Below are 26,336 nucleotides of genomic sequence, written 5' to 3' on the forward strand. Positions count from 1 at the left end.
AATATCCCTGCCTTAGAAATTTAGGCATTTATTTCCATTCTGTCTTCAAGACCCAGAGATATTCATACCATAGGCTTTACAAAAGATTGAAATGATGCCAGAGTCTGACTCTGGGACGTTCACAACCTTGAATGAACACTACTCCACCTTGACTTTACATCTCACTAGCACACGAATAGGTTTCAGGTCAACATGAATATTTCTAACATCTTCCCAGACTTTGGTCTATACTGTACTCTTTCCCATATTTTATGGATTATTATTCCAACATTATCATCAATCAAAAGATCAGTCATTCCGAGGACTGGAAGGAACAGATGCTAATGGATAAAGAAATTCTTTTGAGTAATACTGAAAGTAATACTGTTTGAGAGTTTATGGTAATGGCTTCCACAGTTCACAGATCTCCTGCACCTGAGTCATTACGTTCATCCCTCCCTCTTTCTGTCCCAGTAATTGAACCGCGAATGTCGTGCAGTCTAGCTAAACACTCTCACTTAACTATACTTAACCCTTTAATTTCTTTCTAAATTTTAAAACAGAGTTGCTAAATTGCATGAATTAGCTTAGAATTTGCTTGCTTCAGTCTGTGAGAGACCTGGGATTACAGGTATGTAACACCTGTATTAAGAATAAGTATTGCCGGGCGTGGTGGTGCACAGCTTTAATCTCAGCACTTGGGAGGCAGAGCAGGCGAATTTCTGAGTTCGAGGCCAGCCTGGTCTACAGAGAGAGTTCCAGGACAGCCAGGGCTATACAGAGAAACCCTGTCTCAAAAAAAACAAAAACAAAAACAAACAAACAAAAAGAGTAAGTATTAAGCTTATTCTTACTGAATTTAATCTCATTATCTAATGAAACTTTATTAACTTTACACAGATATATACAATGAACTGATCTACATGCTGGTATTCTTTTCATTGCAGAAATTGATGAAATGTGTCTGGACTGTTTCTAATTTGACATCTCAAGATGAAAAAGACTGCCATGCATTATAAGAATGCTATAAATAATAAATGTCAGGGACATTTGTTTTCCTTTCCTTTTTTTTTTTTTTTTGAGGGAGGATTTTAATTATGTAGTCCTGGCTGATCTGAATCTCACAGCCTGCCTCTGCCTACTGAGTATCAGGACTAGGTCTGCCTTTGAAGAGAATACTAAGTTCTGGCTCCGTATTTTTCTCTTTGCTTCTTAGTCCATACACCATATATCAGGTACAAAAACAAGGAGAAAAGCATCTCAAGCTAGCAAGATGGCTCAGCACTCAGAGGTGCGTGCCACCAAGCACGACAAGCCGAGAACAGTGCTGGGGATCCACGTGATGAAAGGACAGCGCTGACTCCTTCAGCGTGTCCTGTTTTCCATATATCACTACATGGCATATATTTATGCACAGACATTTGTATAAGTGCACACGCCCATAAAACAAAGATATGTGAACAATTTTTAAAGCATCTCGCACTTCTACAAAGAAGATATTCAAATTCATTGAGTATAAGCAGGAAAATTAAAGAAACAGAAAAATCCTGGACAGAATTTTCAGGGGCAAACCCATCTTTTCCTCCTTAGGATTGTGGTAGTTAATGAGTGAGCCAGAGACTAGCAAACAAGATAAATTTCAAATTGTGAAGCAATGAAAGTGAAGCCTGAACTGTACTGGAGAGACCAATATGTTGTCAATGTCAGAGCTGTGAGATACCTACCTGCCGAGGACGGTTGCATATAGGGAGTGGAATCAGCCCAAGAGGGAGATGTATGTCACAGGCAGCAAAGCTGGTGGGACTGAGCCATCTACTCCTTTGACACTCAAGTCCCAAACATCATATAGAATTTTATACTGTTAGGGTTTGGTTTTGCTTTGGTCCTGGATTTTGTCACTATGCCTCCATTCTGCTCTTGTGGAATGGTAATATAAACCCTGTCCTGACAACCTAGGTTTTAACACCATGGTTGGAAAGAGAAAAATTCTTTAAAGTTGTCCTTTGGCCCACACATATGAATGAATGATTTTTCTGTTTCTTTAATTTTCCTGCTTATACTCAATGAACTTGAATATCTTCTCTATAGAAGTGCGTGCGAGATGCTTTAAAATTGAATGAATGAATGATGAAAAAAATAAATTAATTAACTTTAAAATAGCACCTAAGTAACTAAAATGTAAGCAATTCAATTAAAAATTAAAGAGCTAACAGACATTTCTCCAAAGAGGATGTCCAAATAAACAATAAAATGTAAAAACGGTCTCACCGTCATAGTCACTGGAGAAATGCAAAGCAAAGCCACAATAGAATATCACTGTACATTCATTAAAATGGGGATTGTCAAAGACAAAACAGAAAATGTTCAGTGTCAGTGAGGCTACGGAGAGAGAAGAATCCTTGTGCAATCGTTGATAATAAGAATGTAACATGGTGTAGGCACAGTATAAAAAGGTGTGTGAGTCCCTTTAAATAATGAAACAATCACTGTATGATTCTGCGATTCTGAGTATAAGTTCAAAGACATGAGAGCTGTTTAAGCCTAAGGACCCGACTTTGCTCAGGATCAACAATGCGACTGCTCACCACACTTCCTCTGCCTTTTCTATAAATGTTAGCTCAGCTGTAATCACTAGTTAATTATGCAGAAGATAAGCCTACATTACAAATCATCAGGTTACCATTAGCTTCAAATATGAGAGATTTTAAAGCCACCAACCCTGATGACCTGAGAACTGACTCCTCCCAGTTGTTTATTAACTTCCACATGTGCACTGTGGTATGTGTATGTGCACGCACATGCATGTGTGCAGAAAGTTTACAAATATAATTTTAAAACTTGTTTTAAAGCCAGGCAGTAGTGGCGCATGCCTTTAATCCCAGCACTCGGGAGGCAGAGGCAGGTGGATTTCTGAATTTGAGGCCAACCTGGTCTACAGAGTGAGTTCCAGGACAGCCAGGGCTATACAGAGAAATCCTGTCTCGGGAAAACAAACAAGCAAACAAACAAAACAACAAAAAACCCTTGTTTTAAAATTTGAAAGCAAGAATTCAATTATCTTTCACCCATGGCCATTCATCATTTTTTGCAATTCAAGCAGCCAAAAATAGGCAAACATTCTACCACGAGATTCCCCCTAGCAAGCAAGGGACTTTTTACACACGTGTTATCCATGTTGCAACATGTATAGTTCTTGAAAACATGCTAAGTAAAATAAACCAGTCACAAAAGGACAAATGATGTGATTCTTTTAAAACAGTCAAATTCACAGACACAGGAGTATGTAGTTGTTATTACAGATCATAATCAGAAGAAAATGTGGATCTGGTAGTTAATATGTAAAGTAAAAAGATCAGTCCTTTTTTTTTTTTTTTTTTTTTTTTTTTTTGGGTTTTCTAGACAGGGTTTCTCTGTATAGCCCTGGCTGTCCTGGAACTCACTCTGTAGACCAGGCTGGCTTCGAACTCAGAAATCCGCCTGCCTCTGCCTCCCAAGTGCTGGAATTAAAGGTGTGCGCCACCACGCCCGGCCTAAAAGATCAGTCTTAAATGATGAAAAGTTCTGGACTGTGTTGATGGTTTCAAAATAAAATGAATTTGCTAAAAAATTATTTATTCATTTTAAATTTATTTATTCTATGTATATGAGTACACTGTCACTGTCTTCAGACACATCAAAAGAGGGTATCCATTACAGATGGTAAAACCATGTGGTTGCTGGGAATTAAACTCAGGGCCTCTGGAAGAGCAGCCAGTGCTCTTAACTGCAGAGCTATCTCTCCAACCCTAAATATTTATTTTTTAAAGTGGTAAATTCAATGTATCTTTTATTCTAGGAAAAAACTGTTCTTAAAGAGTGAACCTAAAACCCTGAAGAATGGCACACCTTGGGAGTCATCAGGAGAATGAACTGGCTTTTGACTGAAGGCCTTCAAAGTTTAGTCCCTGAGTCTTTTCCCTTGGGATGGTCAGCTAGCTTTCCACAAGCAAGCATCCTGTCATCCGTCAGTCTTCTTCATGGTGTATCAAATGCTAATTAATATTAATAATATTCTAAGTGCTTTATATGGTCATTGTCTATAAGTCCCTCCCTGCTCTGAAGCACAATCTGTTTGAAGATACAGATTTTTGGCTCTTAAACATTTTGTTGTTGTTGTTTTTTGAGACAGGATTTCTCTGTATAGCCCTGGCTGTCCTGGAACTCACTCTGTAGACCAGACTGGCCTCGAACTCAGAAATTCATCTGCCTCTGCCTCCTGAGTGCTGGGATTAAAGGTGTGCACTACCACACCCGGCACATTTTTTTTTTTAAATATCACTGCAAACAGTATAAATATTACAGGGTATTCAGTGAGTACCCCTATCTGTAGAACCTTAGCATATCTCAGGAACTATGCTATTTTGTAACTATAAAATAGTTCTTAAACTATTACATATAATACTATCCTAATTTTTTTCTAAATGTTTCATAAATATTCACTATAGCTATATGTCATTAGTACATATGGAATCTATTACTTTGTCACATACTTAAAACCCATTAAACTTTGCTTTGATGTTACACTGTTTTTGAATATATGATTCAAGTTTGTATGCATAGTTGTAAAAAGAAACCAATCCAATTAAATACATTTGAAAAAAAAGTCCACATTTTGTACAACAAAAAATAGATAAAGAAATTAGAAATGTTTAGCACGAGGGCAGAGACACAACAGGATAGCAAAGCTGTAGAATAAGGCAGTGGTCAGTATCATAGATTTGTAAGCTAGATATCTGCCTTCTCCCTTCAGCAATAGTTACCTACCACTTGAAGTAAGTTACTTAACCTCTCTATTTAGCCTGTCAAAGAGAAATAAAATACCTATGCAGGAATTTGCTAAAAGTAATTGTAAGTATTAATAAAAGCATTTAACACAGTACAGGGCATAGAATAAGAATAAGCACAAATGTTTTTCTTTTTACTAATCAATTTTTAAGTATTCAAATGTCTGAAGAGTATGTGTCTGGCTGAAACAATCCATCATGACTATAAATAACATGTTCATTGATTCAAATGTGGGAAAGTGCCCAATAGACAGAGACAAACTGTTGCTTCTGTTGTATGGTTGATAAACAAAAATGAGCACTTTCATTAAGACTATACTAAGACTACTTCTTACTTCTTTGCTTGGCTCCTACCACACAACTGAAAGTACAGATAGAATTCTAGTCCTACATTTTATAGCATAAGCAGCAGTGTGATCCAGAATAAGTCATGAGGAAGACAAGAGAAGAACAGTTTAGTTGGTGTTTCCAAAGTTCCAAGGTTTGTTTTATAAACACAAACTTAACTTTCTCACAAAATAATGAAGACTTAATTTTTCTTTGAAAAATAATTGAGGGGCTGGAGAGATGGCTCAGCAGTTAAGAGCACTGACTGATCTTTCAGAAGTCCTAAGTTCACTTCCCAGCAACCACAAGGTGGCTCACAACCATCTGTATTGGGATCTGATGCCCTCTTCTGGTGTGTCTGAAGACAGCTACAGTGTACTCATAAAGTAAATAAATAATTCTTAAAAAAAAAAGTAGATTGGTAAATTAGAAATTTTAGTTACAAGTTGTTCAAACCATGTTTTAAAATCTCTGATATTTGAAGCCAAATGCTTACTTGGTCTTTGTTTTATTTTATTTTATTTTATTTTTTTTGAGACAGAGTCTCATTGTGTAGCTTAGGTGTCTCTATTAGAACTTACTATGTAGCCCAGGTTGACCTCAAAGTCTCAGACCTGGGACTAACAGCACATACCATCATGCAATTATAGCTGAGCAAGCGTTACTGGAGAAAGGCAGTAGAAAGCTGTGGCAAGCAGTCTTGTCGAGCCCACAGAGCCTGCTTGCTAAGGACTGACTGACTTTTAGAAGGAAACTAAGGGCAAGAAGGCCTATCTATGACTACCTAGTACCTACTGCCTCACAGGATTAAGAACAATGGCTAACTACAGATTTATAATCTCACTCAAGGCAGATGATACAAATCTCAAGGCATCACTAAGCAGCAAGACTGAGCAGTACTGGGCCATTCCAAGATTATAAACTATCTATAAGAAAGGAGAAAACAACTCTGGGAAACTTACTCTCAAAAAGATATTTTACAAAACCATCCAAATTTCCCAAGATGGTAACTCATTCTGCTGACTACCAAAACAGTGTGCTTTTTCTTTCTCTCTTTTTAGTAATTTTTTTTAAAATTCAGGCAATTTTTTTTTTTTTAAAGATTTATTTATTATTATATGTAAGTACACTGTAGCTGTCTTCAGATATACCAGAAGAGGGCATCAGATCTCGTTACGGATGGTTATGAGCCACCATGTGGTTGCTGGGATTTGAACTCTGGACCTTTGGAAGAGCAGTCGGGTGCTCTTACCCACTGAGCCATCTCACCAGCCCATCAGGCAATATTTTGAAGTTTATAGGAGACATTCCTCTCAGTTTTGACATTTTCCAAATAAAACTAATACATGCAGATTGCAACAAGTGAATGAAAACAAGACTAAGGAAAAAAAAAAAAAAAAGACAAAGTAAATTCTTCCAATGTTTCCAATCCTGCTCTCTAAATAACCAAAACTATGACTATAAAACATTTTAATACATTTTTCTCTCAAAATTACCATAAAGTAATACTCAAAACTTACCTCCAGGTATATTGATGGTGGGTTATGCTCTCCACCAAATTTGTCCAATAGGGCCTCTATATGTTCCTGTGTCAACTTAATCATTTGCTTGATATTCCATACCTAAAAAAGTAAAAGAATCTAAATAAAGATCACTTAGCATAGGGATTAAAACTATTTTAATGTAGACAACAGACTGCAGTAACTGCCAGTGTTCTCGGGGCTTTAGACAATTGAGTGGGGTTTATGATTATAGTAACTGTACTAACCTTTTTCCATCTAGTATTGCATCCCTATCTATAAGAGATTCAAACACCTGAGTATTTAGAATAAACCATCAAAACTAGCAATTACTATATTAAATAAAATAAGCCAGACTCAGAAATACAAACATTATATTTTCTATACTGTGGAACCTACATTCAAAATTAAATATAATTAAAACACACACACACATACATATACAGAATAAATCATGAAAATCTATTTTTAATCTTCCATCAAATTTGGATCTCCCTACCAGAAAGCAATTTTTTTTTTGAGTTTGTTATTGTGATGGTTAATCTTCAGTATAAACTTGACTGGATTTTTAAAAAAAAAAAGATTTATTTATTTATTTATTATGTATAGGTGCACTGTAGCTGTCTTTAGACACACGAGAAGAGGGCATCAGATCTCATTACAAATGGTTGTGAGCTACCAAGTGGTCGCTGGGAATTGAACTCAGGACCTCTAGAAGAGCAGCCAGTGCTCTTAACAGTTGAGTCATCTCTCCAGCCCTTGAGTAGACTTTTATTATTATTATTTTTTTAATGAAAGAAGATACTGGCCAGGTGGTGGTGGCACACTCCTTTAATCCCAGGACTTGGGAGGCAGAGGCAGATGGAACTCAGTAAGTTTAAGGCCAGCCTGGTCTACAGAGTGAGTTCCAGCCAAGTGACAGCCAAGGCTACAAGTGATAGCCAAGATAATACAGAGAAACCGTGTCTTGAAAAACAAAACCACCAAAACCAAAAAAATGGAAGAATATATTGTGCCTGGAGAGCTTAACTCCAGCTGTCTTACAATGTACCCACATGAAGGTTGAACCCTTCTAAGATGAGAACAAATGAAAGGCCAGAGTACAAGGGCCTCCTGAGATAGGGATCTATACCTGTTTCTGCCCAGAAAGCTGGGAATGGATGTAGCAGTAACCTGGTGATCGTTGCTACTTGCAGGGCCCGAATCCCCTAGACTGTTGTATTTATCCAGATTCTTCCTAGACTCTTGAGTGTTGTTTCTCAGTCAACAGAACCCATTTTTATGAGAGAGGTCCCAGACACGTTTTGCAAGAGTTTCAATATAGTCACACTCTAGGCTTTACTGTGATAACTGTCACCAGAAAACTGTTTCCAAAATTGTCCTGTGTTTAAATATGTCTAAAATGAACTGTTTGAGTCAGACTCTTTGAACCACAGAGGCTAACTAAGTCAGTCGTGAGGAATGCCTCAATCTGTAGATCACACAGTGCAAGAAGAGAAGCCACTTCTGAGAGTTGTCCCCTGACCTCCAAACACAAGCACCATGGTACATGTGCTTCTATACTCATGCATCACACACACACACACACACACACACACACACACCATAGCATGCGTGTGCCACTCCTCACAACCACCACATACACCATAGGTAAGTAAGTGTAAGGTTAAAAAGAAATCCTAAAGATGCCCTCACCCATAACTGGGGTGATATAGCTCTGGAGTAAAGTGCTTGCCTAGCCAGACCACCTACCCTCTAACCAAATTAACAGTGGGGAAGAGAGTCTCAGAGCAATAAAATTAGAGATGAAAGTAGCATACTACAACAGACAATGAGGACATTCAAAGAAGTGAGAGACTTGAATATTAAAAACTTGACATTGAAAAAAGAAGTTGAGCTGGGCAGTGGTGGTGCACGTCTTTAATCCCAGCACTTAGGAGGCAGAGGCAGGCGGATTTCTGAGTTTGAGGCCAGCCTGGTCTACAGAGTGAGTTCCAGAACAGCCAGGGCTATACAGAGAAACCCTGTCTCAAAAAAGAAAAAAAAAAAAAAAGAAAAGAAAAAAGAAGTTGAAGCAATTAGGTGGAAAGATCTCCATGGACTGGTAGAATTAATATTATGAACATGGCCATTCTATCAAGAGCAATATACAGATTCAGTGAAATCTCTATCAAAGTTTCCTAAGTCAAAATATTCTGTACATTACATATTCTTTTTTTTTCTTGCAATGTAAATAAAGATAAAAACAATATGCTTTATATAACCAACAACACCCAAAATTCATACAATTGAAAAATTTAAAGAACCAAATAGCAAATATCTAAAACAACTATATTCAATTTTCTGGCCCTTCTTTGGTTCTTATTTTTTTATGTTTTGTTGTTGTTGTTTGTTTGTCTGTTTGTAGCTTTGACTGGCTTGGAACTTGCTGTATATATAGATCAGGCAGACCTCAAACTAATAGAGACAGGCAGACCTGTCTCTGCTTGTGTGCTAGTATGAAAGGCATGTGCCACCACATCTGACTTCCAAATCTTGTCTGAAAAAAAGATTTTGTTTTGAGAGTTTGCTTAGCAGTTAAGAGCATCAGCTGCTCTTCTAGAAGACCTGGGTTTGATTCCAGAATCCACATGACAGCTAACAACTACCTGTAACTCCAATTCCAGGAATCCAACCCCCTCTTCTGGCCTCCTTGTGCACCAAGCATTCAAGTGGTACACACATACATGTGGGGAAAAGAGCTATGTGACTAAATTTTTAGAGTTTATTCTTTTTATCCATATGTACGTGTGCCTTCATGTATGCGTGTAGAACTGGAACTGGAGGTACAGGCAATGTAAACCATCTGATGTGGGTGCTAGGAACTGACAAAGCAACTACTATGCTAAATCACTGGGCTATCTCCCCAGCACTACTTATTCTAATCTAGATTTCTTTTTTAATTGAGACAACCAATCATTTCCTGGGTTACCTTGATTCATGCCTTGATTAGTTTAAAACAAAAAACCCTATTATCATTTCTCTCTCTAAAATACTTACAAAGGTATCAATTGCCCCATTTCTTTAGTCTTAGTTCCATGCTATCGTTCCTCCATTGTCTGGTCAGAAGGGAATCCCTAGAACACATCTCACCACTTTACTTCCCTTGCTTACAGAGTTTAGATCCCCATACTTCTTACCTACAAGATTGTTTCATTCTGTCTCATCAGGCACTGGTCCCTTCATCTCTTACCCCACACAATTCATACATTCTATTCCTTATCCCTGAACATTCTTCCCTCAGCAGCTTTCCAAATTAAGCAATAAATAAATAAATAAATTAATTAATTAACTCCGGCTTCCTAAGAGGGCCTTCTCTCAATCTTTACTGAATCTTCATTAAGCTCGCTTTTGGAATGTATCACAATTTCGAAACCATATGTGTATATGTATATTTTTTTGTAATGTGTTTTATGGCCATCTTATTGCAGAGACCACATGTAAGCACAAGCACATTCAATAAAAATATTAATTCAATCTTTTACTGTTATGAAGTGGCTTTTGATCTGGTCAGGATTATATTTTATACTGTTTACTCTGACAATAATGCTTAGATTAACTCATAGGTCATAAAGGTACACAAGGGAGGCAAGTGCATTAAAGCACACTACAATAAGCAGCAAAAAGCATAGGAAGAGTCTGAACTTCTGTGGATAGATTTAATACTCTTACAAACTTGTAATGCACCAAAGATGCGCCAAGGTTCAGAGAGCAAGCAAGTATTCCAAAGGGGGACTGAAGAATCATTTTGTGTAGTCCTCCAGCTCTGCACTTAGATGACTGAGACTATTAAGAGAAATTCTAATCCCAACCTCAAAATAAATCCTCATAAGCCCGCCACTCATGTGAATGTAAAAGAAGCCCCTTCCGCCAGTCAGTTATGTCTGGTGGCTGATAAATTAAATCAGATCACAGTAAAAAATGTAAACAGAAGTCAAGCATGGCGGCGCACACCTTCAATCCCAGCACTTGGGAGGCAAAGGCAGGTGATCTCGGAGTTCGAGGTCAGCCTGGTCTACAAAGCTACAGGATAGGCAGGTCTACACAGAGAAACCCTGTCTCAAAATCCAAAACAAAATGAAGAAAAAAAAAAAAAAAGCAAACACAGACCTTACACATAAAACATTAAAACTGTAAAATGAACATTCTAAATTCTTAAGGTCAATGATTTTCCATTAAATATGACTGACATTTAACCTAATAGCAAAATATATTTTCCGTTGGACAACCAACATAACCTGATTAGGTCAATTTCAATTCAAAGAGCAAAAAATTTCTTTTTAAATATTATGGCTCCAACAATAGATTACAATGTAATGGTCAAAGTTGTGATCTACATAATGGGTATATTCTCAAGTTGAGATACTCTTTTTGCAGAGATGTTAGCTGGCTAAATAAATTCTTTAGTATTTGGACCGATATAAACCATTAAGAAGAATCAGTTTTTTACAGTTGATTACACAAATAAACCACAGCTTCTTCAAATAGTTTAAACCTCACTTGGGGTTAGTATCAGAGAAACATGAACATATGGTCAAGAGGCAGGGTGCCCCAGGCCAGTTGTATATGCTTTAAAACAAACTTCACCCACAAAACAGAATTTATATTATCTACCTCTCAAGACTTGTTGAGAAAAGCTTAGTATTTGGTATATAAGTACACAGGCTATAAACCTCTAATTCCAGTTTTGTCACTTAGCTGTATGACCCTGGAGAAGTTAGTCTGTCGCATCATCCAGTTTCCACTGACCCTCCTCTAAGGTTTTTTGACATATCAATCTTTATTCATGTGTTACATGCATAACACATTCATAGAGCTCATTTGAGAGATTCTCAGTATTTATCAGAAAATAAGTTAAAAACTGAAATACAACTGAATTAAGCACTCAATTCCTCAATCTGACTAACAATAAAATGAAGCCAACACATTATCACTGTAAAACATTTCTGGGTATTAAAGGATTTCTGCAGCTCTATGATGCTGAGTCTGGCATGGCCTAAAAGGTACAGAGTGACATGGTTTGCCCCTGGAACAGAGCCAGCAGGGCATGGGCCTCCAGGAGTGTTCATGGGTTGCCAGGGATGAAACTTGTTTGCATAATAATGTACATAATTTCTTTATGCTCCTTCCTCAGGAGGTGTTCTCCTGCCAAGATTAATGACTCCATAATAATCAGAGACAGCACTAGTCTGGAAGGTGAGGATATGTCTATGTCCTTAGCAAAACGATAAGTGCTGTGACCTTCAGGATAGTGAGAAAGAACTTTGAAAACATGAGTTCAAGAATGTATAATTTCTCACCTATGCACAATATAAGCATGCAATATTGGCTATATGAGGGGATATATATGGACCTAAAAGAAAATGGGCAGCTGCACTATGAGTGAGCTTGTCAGAAAGATATTAAGGAAGGAGATAAAGCAATTTGGGAAGTGGTGATCACAGACAAAGATCCCACCCAGGTACGGTTTTTTTCATTTGTGCTTACAAAGGCAGGCAGACTCCTGAACTCAAGGTCAGCCTAGAACAGAGCTAGTTTAGCCCCAGATGTAGCAGGAATGGTGATCTCAGAGCCAGATCCCACCCAGCTAGCTTATTGTCTCTGCTTACAAAGACAAGTAGATCTCCGTATTCATTTGCCTTGGTTTTTAAAAATGTGCTTGCTGTCTTCTTGTAAGCATCAAGGGGCTAAGGCCATAGAATGTTGATTTGTGGAATAATCAAAAAGGAACCTGGAGTAAAAAGGAGAAAGAAAGCTGAGTTCCAGCATTTCTTGGTCTCTACATGCTGACCACATATGCAATGAGACCAGTTCCCTCAAGCTCCTGCCACCAAGCCTGCTCCAGGAGGACTGTTGCCCAAACTGTGAGCCAAAATAAAACCTTTTCTTAAGTTGATTCTGTGGTTTGTTTTGGGGGTTTTGTTTATTTATTTATTTGGTGTTTTGTTGTTGTTGTTGATGATGTTGAGATAGGGTATCTCAATATAGCCCTGGCTGTCCTGGAACTCACTATGTAGATCATGTTGTCCTTGAACTCAGAGATGTGTGCCTTTCTTTACCTCCCAAGTGTTGGGACTGAAGGCATGCACTACTATATCCCAGCCTTAAATTGCTTCTGTTAGGCATTTAAATAACAACAATGAGGAAAGTAAATAATACAGTGTGTGTGTAAAGTGAGTCCTTCATTATTTCCCACAACTATACCTGTACAAGATTATTAATGGACTCTAAGAAAGCAGGGCTTTTAAGAGCTACACCTCGGGGGCTGGAGAGATGGCTCAGTGGTTAAGAGCACTGACTGATCTTCCAGAGGTCCTGAGTTCAAATCCCAGAAACCACATGGTGATTCACAACCATCTGTAATGAGATCCAATGCCCTCTTTTGGTATGTCTGAAGACAGCTACAGTGTACTCTTTATATATATATATATATGTATGTATGTATGTATGTATATATATATGTATATATGCATATATATATGACTTATTTGTAGGATACATTATTTAAAAAGAAAAAAAATTACATATACCATGGACCAAGAATACAAAATGTCTCTGCCTCAATGATTTGAGCTCACAGTAAGGTACAGGTATAGTGTCTTAATCAAGAACACTACAAGATAGTTACTTCAAGTAATAGAGATGTACATAAAAATGTTAGGATGTACCAAGCAAACAGGAAGAATGTGGGGCGGGAGAAGGGGAAGGGGAGGAGAAGAGACCAAAAGATTAATACATCTGGAAAAGATAATCAAAGTGTTTTTGTTGTTGTTTTTGCTTTTTTAAAACGGGATTTCATTTTGTAGTCCTGACTAGCTAGAACTTGTTATGTAAACCATGCCAGCCTCAAAACTCAGAGATCTGCTAGCCTCTGCATTCTGAGTGCTGAGATCACAGACGCATGCCATCATGACTGGCTAGAACTAAATAGTTACTATTTTACTATCATTATTTACATTTGTTTATTTATTATTTATTTATTATTTTGTGTGTGTGGGGGGGGGAATCAGAGGACACATTTCCAGAGTCTGTTTTCTCTTTCTGGACCCAGAGACTGAACTCAGGTTGTCAGGCTTGGCAGCAAGTGACTTGGCCCAACGAGCCACCTCACTGCCCCAGAACTAAACTTTAAAGAATAAATATGACGTTAATGGGGCTGGCCAGACAGCTCAAAGAGTAAAGGCTCTTGCTGTGAAAGTCTGGGGACCTGAGTTCAATCTCTGGGACCAACAGAAAGGTGAAAAGAGTGAACTAATTCTACAACGCTGTCGTCTGACTTCCACATGCATATCATGGCTTGACCCCACCCACACACAGTAATGTACCCACAGACACAACATCATTTTTAAAAGTTAATAAATTCAGAAGTCTGATATGGTGGCATAGGCCTCCAATCCCAGACCTCTCAAGACTGAGGCAGAGATCATGAGCTCGAAGTCAGACTAGGCTATAAAGTAAAACCTTGCCTCAAAAATAGATGGATGATAGATGTCAAGAAAAAATTTGAGTTCAATGTTTAAGGTTCTTCATAGAGACCGTAAGCAGCACTTTGAAGTGGGTAACTCTTGCCATGAAAGAGTGCCAGTGCATGGCACTCCCTGACTCCTGTAGCAGCTCCAATTCATGACAATCAAACATTTCAAATGCTTCCCTGTAGGCCCAGAACCACCTTAGGAAACACTGAATTAAAGACTCAGGGTTGGCAGAACAGGATGGAAGAGTACAGTTCTGGTGGTGACCTGTTCCTTAGTAAGTAAGAATAAATGCTGAAAATAACAGAAAAGAAATTAAGTCAGCTGAGTAGACTGAAAATAAGTATCAAATCATTAAACAAGTCTCTATCTAAAGTCCCATTCACGAGAAGCCTCACCTATCTCTTCCTTGGGTGGACTCATCATCCTTCTGAATAAACGCCTTGGCCCAAAACCATTGGAAGCAGAAGAAAGCTATTTCAAAAGACTCTGCACGTAAAGTCACTCTTTGCAAAACTTTGATGACTTGGGTTTAATCCCTGGAACGCACATAGTGGAAGAAGAAACCATATTTGCTAGTCAAGTAATCCTTTTGACCTTCAAGTATGTGTCAATGTGTCATAGCATGTGATCTCTCTCTCTCTCTCAAACACACACACACACACACACACACACACACACAAACACACACACCTTTTCTTCTCTTTAATTTGGGGCTGGTGGGATGGCTTGGCAGTTAGGAGCACTTATTGCTTTTCCAAGACTTGTTTGGTTCCTAGTGCCACCACTACGGGACTCACAACTGCCTGTACTTTTCTGTTAACTGGACACAAGCTAGAGCTAGAGTCATTCTGGAAGAGGAACCTCAACTGCGAAAACACTCCTGCCATACTGGCATATGGGCAAGCCTATAGTACATATTCTTGATTGATGTGGGAGGGCCCAGTTCACTGTGGTACTGCCCCTTCTGGGTTGGCAGTCCTGGACATTATAACAAAGCAAGCTGAGCAAGCCATTAAGCAGTGCTCCTCCACTGCCTCTGTATCATAATGTGCCTGCCTTCTGGCAAATTCGTGCACACGTGCACTCTGTATTTTTGTCTCTGTCTGTCTGTCTGTCTGTCTCGAATGCACGCACACATGCACATAAAAATATGCCTTGGGGGAAAATCTATACTAAAAATCATCATAAAGAGTTGAAAGAAAGGTGTAGTCTCAGAGGTTACTTTTAAAGCCCACTGAACAGTCAAGAAATATAAAGTTGGAGAATGCAGGAGGAGGAACATTTCTGTGAGTTTAAGACCAGGCTGGTCTACATACTGAGTTCCAGGACAGACAGACAGACAGACCAATATAGTGACACTCAATCTTAGAGAGAGAGACAGACAGACAGACAGAGAAACATTTCTCTAGTCTAGAATAAAACTATACAAGATATAGATAGATCTGAAAGACTTATCAGCTCTAATTGTTGGGTTTCAGACCCTGGAACAAAGGAACATACAGCTGAGTTGCATATCTTACATACCTGGCCTCCAGGTTCTCCAAGCATCTCAGTCCCCACCTGGAATATCATATCTACAACAATGATATTCCAGCCCAGGGACTGGGCTGTCCTTCCATCACCTTGAGGCTTTTTAATATATAATCCGGACATTTTAGTCTTTTCACTTTTTCCCTTCTCTTTTCTGCTTCTGCATGAGCTTTCTCTCTTTCAAAATAAGTTAAAAACAGTGCAATAAAATATATCCAGTAATCCAAGAGTTAGTCAAAAATAGGATGCCTAATAATGAAATGACTTACATCAACAGGTGATATGATCACCTCAGTATAATGGGTGGTATAGAAAATTTCAATACTCATATGATGATTCAGAAGAACTGCATAGCAGACTACAAATCAAGAAACAAAGGAACATACAGCTGAGTTGCATATCTTACATACCTGGCCTCCAGGTTCTCCAAGCATCTCAGTCCCCACCTGGAATATCATATCTACAACAATGATATTCCAGCCCAGGGACTGGGCTGTCCTTCCATCACCTTGAGGCTTTTTAATATATAATCCGGACATTTTAGTCTTTTCACTTTTTCCCTTCTCTTTTCTGCATGAGCTTTCTCTCTTTCAAAATAAGTTAAAAACAGTGCAATAAAATATATCCAGTAATCCAAGAGTTAGTCAAAAATAGGATGCCTAATAATGAAATGACTTACATCAACAGGTGATATGATCACCTCAGTATAATGGGTGGTATAGAAAATTTCAATACTCATATGATGATTCAGAAGAACTGCATAGCAGACTACAAATCAAGAAACAGTCTAAAACTTCACATAGAATATCTATAAGAAATTTACAAAAAGTCACTAAGAATACAATTTTTAAAAATATTTATTTTACATGTATGAATATTTTGCCTGCATGTACAGTTATGTGCCCCACATGCATGCCTGGTGTGATGGAGCCCCTGGAACTGGAGTTACAGACAGTTGTGAGCTGCCATATGGGTACTGGGAATCGAACCCAAGTCCTCTAGAAGAGCAACCAGTACTCTTAATCACTGAGCCATCATCTCTCCAGCCCAAAGATACATTTCTAAGAAAAGAAAAACAAAGATGACCACCATCATTTATGACTATATATGGAAGGCCCTAGCTAATGTATTAGAATAATAATAACTACATAAAACAACCATTACTTGTACATGTAAATGTTATTTTAAAATCCTGGCAATGTAATAGTGAACTTGAAAAATACTAAGCACTGTATCAGAACTAGATATAAAATCCAAGCGCTAGCCACTCAACAGCTTCTTCCATACAACTTAATTTTTTAAATATTTATTTATTTATTTATTTATTTATTATGTGTAAGTACACTGTAGCTGCAATGTAATAGTGAACTTGAAAAATACTAAGCACTGTATCAGAACTAGATATAAAATCCAAGTGCTAGCCACTCAACAGCTTCTTCCATACAACTTTATTTTTTTAATATTTATTTATTTATTTATTTATTTATTATGTGTAAGTACACTGTAGCTGTCTTCAGACACTCCAGAAGTGGGCATAAGATTTCGTTACAGATGGTTGTGAGCCACCATGTGGTTGCTGGGATTTGAACTCAGGACCTTTGGAAGAGCAGTCGGCGCTCTTAACCGCTGAGCCATCTCACCAGCCCCTATTTTTTAATTTTTATTTACTCATTCATTCATATTCATTTATTATCTATTTTTATTTATTATCTCAAGACTGGAGATGACTCTGTGATTAACAACACTTGCTGCTCTTCAGAGGAAGTGACTTTATCCCACTGCTGAAAACTGCCTATAACTCTAAGTCCAGAAGATCTGACACATATTCTCACAGCCTTGGGTATCTGCACATAACAAACTCACATAAACACACATATACAAATGATAATAAAAATAAGTATTTAAAGCATCTCATTCACAACAGCACAAAAGGTTAAAAGAATAAAAACTACACCCTCATCCAAACTGAAGAGCACTGGATAGAAAGGTAAAACCTATTAAGGAAAAAAACCAAACACTTAAGTAAGTAAAGATAAAGACCATGTTCATGAGTTGTGAAACTGAATTTTAGTTATAAATCAACCTATATGAACATATAAAATTACAATCAAAATCCTTGTGATGGCTTGAATAGGTATGGCCCTTGTAGACTCATGTATTTGAATACTTGGCTGATAGAGAGTGGTACTGGGCTGGAGAGATGGCTCAGCAGTTAAGAGCACCAACTGCTTTTCCAGAGGTCCTGAGTTCAATTCCCAGCAACCACATGGTGGCTCACAACCATCTGTAATGAGAATCTGATGACCTCTTCTGATGTGTCTGCAGATAGCGACAGTGTACTTATGTACATAAAATAAATAAATAAATCTTTAAAAAAACAAAACAAAACAAAGAGAGTGGTACTATTAGGGGGTGTGGCCTTGTTGGAGAAGTGTGTTACAGTGGGCATGGGCTTTGAGGTCTCCTAGGCTCAAGCTACACCCAGTGTGACACAGTCTCCTGGTGCCTGCAGATCAAGATGTAGAACTCTCAGTTCCTCCAGCACCATATCTGCCTGCACACTGCCATGCCTCCCACCATGATGATAATGGACTGAACCTCTGAAACTGTAAGCCAGCCCCAAGTACATGTTTGCCTTTATAAGAGTTGCCTTGGTCATGGTTTCTCTTCACAGTATTAAAATCTAAAACAATCCCAAAAGGACTTGTGTAGATCTTCACAACTTAATTCTAATGGTCTCATGAAGAGTAAGTTAGTATAGATTTGCACAAAATCAACAAAGAGGCTGGTATTAGCAAAAACCAAGACACTATATAAAAAAAGAATAGTAATGTGGACATGACACTATTAAAAGACAAACAGAATCTGGTATATACTCAAGGGTGCTTTACAAATCAATGAGAACAAAATCATATGCATATGCAAACATGGTGTTAGGATAATTACATGTCCCCAGACAGCTTCATATCTTCACAAGACTGCATAAATTTTAAAAAAGCATAATTTTTGTAAACTTAAATTCATCAGATGCAACATAGTAACATAATGTAACACTAGGGAGCAAATTTTCTAAAGAAACAAAAAAGAATTCTAAATAAAAAGACAAATAAGTTATATTGTGTCCACAATAAACCATTCCTTCAAAATAAAATTTTAAAACAGATATCTCAACCTAAGATGTCCACAAATAATAAAAGAAAAAAATCCAAAGGCTAACAAATACACAAAACCAAATCTGACCTTAAAAGTAATCAGAGGTGGAAATAAAAAGGAGATCGTAAGTTTATAAAAATGTTAGTTTAAATAACTATAAAACAAACCCTCTGTTAGCAGTTAAACTGGCCTTGACAATCTTGCTTCCCATGAGTTGATTACTATCACACACTGTTCTGACAATTTGTTTCTTATAATTCTATTACCTATATTTGCATTCCTAAACAACATCATTAATTCCATCTTGGTTTTTTGTAAATGTATGTGTGTGATATTCCCGAGAGAGGTGTGCACATGTGGTACAGGTAAGCATCTGAAGTGCTCAGAGTTCCAGATGTCATTCACCTAAGGCTCTGCCTCCCATCTTGCCATCATTAGGATTACAAACCCACACCACCATATCTTCTAATACCTGACTAATATACTTGTGAGATTCATACATACTAATACAAGAGATGACTAAGATTTGTATATCTTTTTGTTTTAACTTTTTGTTTGAGATTAAAATACAATTACATCTCCCTTCTTCCCTTTCCTCTCTTCAACACCTCTCAGGTACCCCAACACATCTATTCTCTTTCAAATCCATGGGCTTTTTTCCTGTTTTGTATTTCTAATCTACTTGAACTAGCTTTATATTCTGTAATTAAATATATAATATACCACTAAGTAAGCACACAAATATGTATTTATTCTACTAATGAGTGTCTGAATTTTTGTATTTGGTGGTTAATAGCAATCAACTTTCTTTGTTGGTAGTGGTGGTGGTTTTGGTTTTTGATACAAGATTTCTCTGTGTAGCCCTGGCTGTCCTGGAACTCACTCTATAGACCAGCTGGCCTCCAACTCAGAGCTACACCTGCCTCTGTTTCTCAAATGCTGGGATTAAAAGTGTGCACCACCACCACCACCACCACCACCTGACCTCAATAAGCCTTTTTTTTTTTAATTTTTAAATTTATTTTATGTATATGAGTACACCATTGGTCTCTTCAGTCACACCGGAAGAGGGCATCAGATCCCATTACAGATGGTTGTGAGCCACCACGTGGTTGCTGGGAATTGAACTCGGGACCTCTGGAAGAGCAGTCAGTGCTCTTAACCGCTGAGTGCTCTTAACCAGCCCCTCAATAAGCCTTCTTAAATATATGCTTTCATTTCTCTAAGGCAGCAGTTGTCAACCTGTGGGTCACCGTACCTTTGGGAGTCACCTACCAGATATTTATATTAAACAGTAGCAAAATTAGTTATGAAATGGCAACACAATAACTTTATGGTTGGAGGTCACCACCACATGAGGACCTATATTGAAGGCTTGTATTGGAAGGTTTGAGAACCACTGCTCTAGGGAAAAGATTGAAGCACAAAGCAGGATTCAGGGGTTGAGAGCAGGATCAGCATCAACTGGGAACTTAAAAAGCAAATTATCAGTTTCCACCCAAGTCCTCTTTAATCAGAAACTGTAGGAGTGGAGTCCAACAATTTCAATTCTTATGCACATTCAAGCTTGAAAACAGTTGGAGTAAGATAACTGTCTACAGGAAGTATTGCTTGTTGTAGGTCACCTAAGTTAGTTTTCTAATGAACACTATCACTAGAAATCAAAGAAACCCCTACTTCTCCATATTATCACCAATATCTATATTGTCAGATGTCCTCATTTCTACAAATCTAATCTATATAAAATAGTCTTATTGTTTTAATTTTCCTGATTGTTCCTGAAGTAAAAAAACATTCCTAATGTTTACTGGTCATGTCCTATCCTTCTATCTTATCTACCTACCTACCTATCTACCTACCTACTGCATTTTCTTTTGATTTTTGTTTTTTAGCTGTGAAAAGATGTAAAGACCACTTTTAATTTTTTGTGTATGTAGTGTGTGTGTATGTGTGTGTGTGTGTGTGTGTGTGTGTGTGTGTGGTATGTGCTCGTGCATTGGAGTGGAGGCCAGAGATCGAGCTGTGTGTCTTCTATTGCTCTCCACCTTATGTTTTTGACAGTCTCTCACTGAACCTCTCAGTTTCAGTTACACTAGATAGCCCCAAGCTCCTGGGATCCATCTATCTCCCCCACCCTCAAACACTGGTATGACTGAACTAAACTCACTCAGGACCTCACACTTGAACGGCAAGCACTTTACCCACTGAACATCTCCCCAAGCACTTTTTTCTTTTCTCTATTTTTGATTAATTCAGAGTGGGGATTAGGGGGGTGTCTTACTATCCCAATAAGTCTCGACTTTCCACGGGCTGGGATTACAGTTTGCATCATTCCTCTTGGCCACATTTATAGTAAAAATTTTATAGTGATTTATAGTGATTTTCCTCAATAACATTACTTTACTTTCTAGTCAAGATAATAGTAAGTAATAATTAGAATTAGGATAGCTAATTTGCTACTCATTGGTGAACATTTTCATTAGCCTTTTAAATGGTTGAACAAGAGTGGCTAAAGAGATGGATCAGCAGTTAAGAGTGGTTAAAAATATAATATAATATAATATAATATAATATAATATAATACAATTTAATAAAATAGTGGTCACGTCTTCCTTTGAGAGAACCTAGTTTCAATTCCCAGCACCCAAATGGTAGCTCACAACCGTGTTCTACACAGGTTCTAGGCCATCCAGGGCTATAAAGCATGACTGCCTCAAAAACAGAAAACAATACAACAAACGGCTGAGCAAGGAACTCACCCCTTAAGCCCTCTCCAAATGAAGGTAGGAGCACCTGATTTCCTCCCCAGCTCTGATGGCATCCAGAAGCATTTGGGCCACTGAGCAGCAGACAACACTCTCTAACAGACACAAATTGGCTGACAAGTTGTAGGATGCCCTGAGTCATGCTGAGTGTTTCCTTGAAGAGTCTCTCTAGTCTACACATTCTCAAGTGATGGAAGAACTTAGAAAATTTGCTCAACAAGCTCCTGGTAAGTCTGTTTACAACTCTCTACAGGCACACCTCCCAGCTTCATAAAGGCAGTCTAGGAGCACAAAGAAAACAGTAAATACGTTTCTTTTCTCATGCATAATTATATAGCTACTTTAAAACCTAGTAGGTCAGCACACAAAGTAATGGCTTTCATTGAGCCAGGGTCTGGCCCCCAACTCCCCAGGCTCAATCCTCCTCTAAGTTTTTGTTTGTTCTTGTTTTAAGAATTAAGGCCTGAACACAAGACCTCACACAGGTTAAGAAAAGCACTGTACCACTGAGCATTTGTATCCTCAGTCTTTTTTACTGTGGCATTTTTACATAACTGAGTCCTTATTTTGTTCCAACTCACTAGCTTTTGTCATTACTCTTCCCTAGACCTTGATCTCCTATGGCTGATTCTTAATGTATATTTTTCATGTTAGTCCATTCTTTTTGTTTGGTAGAATCCTCCAAAATGTCCTTAATGACCTGAATCCCTTGAGTGTAGGCTTAAGAGTTATTAACCTGCTTCTAACAGGATACAGCCAAGATTAAGCAATAAAAAGACAATGGTAGGGCTGGAGAGATGACTCAGAGGTTAAGAGCCCTGACTGCTCTTCCAGAGGTCCTGAGTTCAATTCCCAGCAACCACAAGGTGGCTCACAATGGGATCCGATGCCTTCTTCTGGTGTTTCTGAAGAGATAGACAGTGTATGCACATACATAAAATTTTAAAAAAATCTTAAAAACAAAAAACTTTCACTCTCTTCTGAAAATCTGGCTGTTGTGCCATGAAGAGGCCCTTGTGAGTAAATCTGGAAGTGGGTCTTCTGCAGTCTGCTATATCCATATCAGGAAACATGGGAGAAGACTGTCACTAGGTCAAGACTTGAAATGATTACATCCTTGGTAATTCTAGCCTTGTGAGATCCTAGAGTCAGAGCTATGCCAGTTAAGTTGCTGATTTCCTGCCCCACAGAAACTGTGACCTGTTTGCTATTTTATTATGTTTTGAAAATACTAGGGGCTACTAAATTTTGGAAGAACTTATTAACTAATGGATTGCAAGAATCTTCACTTATCTTGTCTGTAGTCTCCCCTCCCCCAGCCTGAAACCTGCTTGCTCAGGGGTGGAGCTTCCCGCTCAATCGTTCTGCCATGCCCACTGCTAGAACCTGCCGCTTTGCTGTTCGGAGCTGTGCACATGGTCACCCTGCTATTGGACTCCAAGACTAATTGGCGGGAATCGGGCCCCTTCCCCTTCCTTCATAACTGCGTGCAGAACAGTAAAATTGAGCTTTGATCAGAAAGCCTGTCTTAGCTGCATTTCTTTCTCTCGCCACCTAGCCCCTCTTCTCTTCCAGGTTTCCAAAATGCCTTTCCAGGCTAGAACCCAGGTTGTGGTCTGCTGGCCGGACACAACAGTTGTCTTTTAGTCTCTTAATAAGGTGGGGGTTGTTTCTGCATGAATATGTGTGTGGTATGTGAGCCTGCATATATGCCTGTTCATATGTACCTTGGTACATGTATATATAGAGAGAGACCTGAGGTTGACCTCAGCAACCTTCCTCTTAAACGCTGCACCATCTCTCCAGCCCAGGAATCTTTCTCAATGGAACTCGGTGCTCATCAATATTGCTCACTTAGCTAGCCTGCTTGTTCTGGAGATTCCATGCCAACCTTTCAAAAGCTGGAATTGTAGGCAAACTGCCATGTCCATTAGGCATTTATATAAAGAGATGATGGGAATCTAAACTCTGATCCTCATGGTGTCTTAAGAGTTTCTAGGGCTGATGAGATGGCTCAGCGGGTAAGAGCACTGACTGCTCTTCCAAAGGTTCTGAGTTCAAATCCCAGCAACCACATGGTGACTCACAACCACCCATAATGAGATCTGATGTCCTCTTTTGGTGTGCCTGAAGACAGCTACAGTGTACTTATGTATAATAATAAATAATTAAATCTTTGGGCCAGAGCAAGCAGGGACTGAGCAAGCAGGGTTGACCAGAGGGAGCCGGGTTGACCAGAGCAAGCAGGTCCTAAAAATTCAATTCCCAACAAACACATGAAGGCTCACAAACATCTGTACAGCTACAGTGTACTCACATACATAAAATAAATAAATCTTTAAAAAAAAAAGGAGTTTCTATTGCTGTGAAGGGAATTATTAAATTATTAAACTCTTAATAAGGAAAACATTTAATTAATTGGGACTGGCTTACAGTTTCTGAGGTTTAGTCCATTATCGTCATGGTGGCTCATAGGGAGACACAGGAGCGGAGCGGAGAGTTCCACATCTTGATCTGCAGGCAGCAACAGGAGACTGCCACACTAGTCTTAGTTTGAGCATTTGAGACCTCAAAGCCCACCTCTACAGTGACACACTTCCTCAACAAGGCCACACCTCCTAACAGTGTTACTCCCTACGGACTAGCATTCAAACACATGAATGGGGGCTATTCTTATTTAAAACACCACACATGGCAAGAACTTTATGCACTAAACTACCTCTCAGGCCCCTTAATAAGGTATTTATAAAGAGAAGTTTCTATCTTCTCTTTCTTTCTTTTGGTGTGGATAAGCATATACACTGCAGTCCATCCACTGCAGTGCGCATGTGGAGGTCAGAAGACACCTCTGGCATCTGGTCTTTCCTTCCACCTTTACCTGAGTCCCAGAGATCAAATTCAAGTTACTAGACTCGCACAACAAGCACTTTTACCTGGTGAGCCATCTCTCTGGCCCTCTATTTCTAATGTGGTCACATTATATCAATTTTTTTTTTGTGTGTGGTAGAGGTTTTAAATCATTTAAAAAGTTCTTTATTGCCGGGCGTGGTGGCGCACGCCTTTAATCCCAGCACTCAGGAGGCAGAGGCAGGCGGATTTCTGAGTTCAAGGCCAGCCTGGTCTACAAAGTGAGTGCCAGGACAGCCAGGGCTACACAGAGAAACCCTGTCTCGAAAAACCAAAAAAAAAAAAAAAAGTTCTTTATTGGGCTAGAAGCATGCCTCAACAGTACAGTACATACTTAAGGCCCAAGAATCTATCTCCAGCACTACAAACCAAAAGAATGTCTTGAGCTCATAAAATTATGCTCTTATTTAAAAATAAAATGATTGACTCGTGTGCACAGGCATTTTTGTCTGCGTAAATGTCTGTGCATCATATACATATCTGGTGCCAGAGGAGGGCACTGGATTCTCTGGGATTGGAGTTACAGTTGTGAGTTGCCATTTGGGTGCTTAGACTTGAACCCAGGTTCTCTGGAAGAGCAATTAGTATTCTTAACTGCTGAGTCATCTCTTCCTTCAGTCCCCAACTCTGTTAATTTTATACAACATTTACTTTCAGCTTTGCCTTTTTAAAATTTAATCTACCAGAAGCTAATATTTAAGTAACAAAATGGAGTTGGAAGGTTCTGAGATTGTTGTTTACTTTGAGTGGAAGTCAGAAGACAACTCTCATAAATTGGTCTTTGGCCACCTTGTGGTATCCAAAAATGCCCTTACCTGCTGTCTTAGTCAGGGTTTCCATTCCTGCACAAACATCATGAGCAAGAAGCAAGTTGGGGAGGAAAGGGTTTATTCAGCTTACACTTTCCGCATTGCTGTCGATCACCAAAGGAAGTCAGGACTGGAACTCAAGCAGGTCAGGAAGCAGGAGTTGATGCAGAGGCCATGGAGAGATGTTTCTTACTGGCTTGCTCTGCTTGCTTGCTTGCTTCCTCCCTCCCTCCCTTCTTTTTTTTTTTTTTTTTTTTTCAAGACAGGGTTTCTCTGTGTAGCCCTGGCTGTCCTGACACTCACTTTGTAGACCAGGCTGGCCTTGAACTCAGAAATTCGCCTGCCTCTACCTCCCAAGTGCTGGGATTAAAGGTGCGTGCCACCACCACCCGGCATCCCCCCCCCCCCCCCCCCCCCCGCTTTCTTATAGAACCCAAGACTCCCAGCCCAGAGATGGTACCACCCACAAGGGGCCCTCCGATCACTAATTGAGAAAATGCCTTATAGCTGGATCTCATGGAGGCATTTCCTCCATTGAAGCTCCTTTCTCTGTGATAACTCCAGCTTGTGTCAAGTTGACACAAAACCAGCCAGTACACCTGCTGAGCCATCTCCTTAGAGTAGGAAACTGTCCCAGCAAGTCAGTACCCCTACATAAGCATATAAAGTCCATCCACAACCTTTTCTGCATACTATTTGCCTTTTGTATTCATCTTCCCTTTTCTCTTTATAAGCCTCTCAGATATTCTACAGGCTACACTTTAAAATCCATGTCCACAAGATCCTTTAGAGCCTCATCCCTCTCTCCCCAAGATCAGCTGACTGTGAGGAGCATTCAGCAGTAGATTCTCTTCTCTTTCAATAACAAATCTGTAGTCCAAATAATACTCTATGAAAGATTTATTTTAAGCAGAATTACTCTACTTCTAGTCCTCCTTGTGTTAAAAATATTAGCAAAGCCTAAAGAAAATAGCTGGGCAGTGAGCCCAGCACTTGGGAGGCAGAGGCA

The 26,336-nt window shown here is 38.8% G+C and overlaps 1 protein-coding gene across 16 annotated transcripts in view; it reads right to left on the reverse strand.

The window, feature by feature from the left end:
• Braf (Braf transforming gene) overlaps nucleotides 1-26,336 on the reverse strand; it is a 122,428-nt gene that overhangs the window by 78,364 nt on the left and 17,728 nt on the right. For all 16 annotated transcript variants that reach the window (XR_001785085.2, XR_001785086.2, XR_001785087.2 and 13 more), the window contains exon 2: nucleotides 6,650-6,751. Coding sequence is in view for 13 of the 16 variants with exons in the window: in XM_006505358.4 (XP_006505421.1) it covers nucleotides 6,650-6,751 (102 nt within the window). In the remaining 3 variants the exon portion in view is untranslated. The remainder of the gene's footprint in view (nucleotides 1-6,649; nucleotides 6,752-26,336) is intronic.

The sequence above is a fragment of the Mus musculus genome, chromosome 6, assembly GCF_000001635.26.
Source record: "Mus musculus strain C57BL/6J chromosome 6, GRCm38.p6 C57BL/6J".
NCBI lineage: Eukaryota > Metazoa > Chordata > Mammalia > Rodentia > Muridae > Mus > Mus musculus.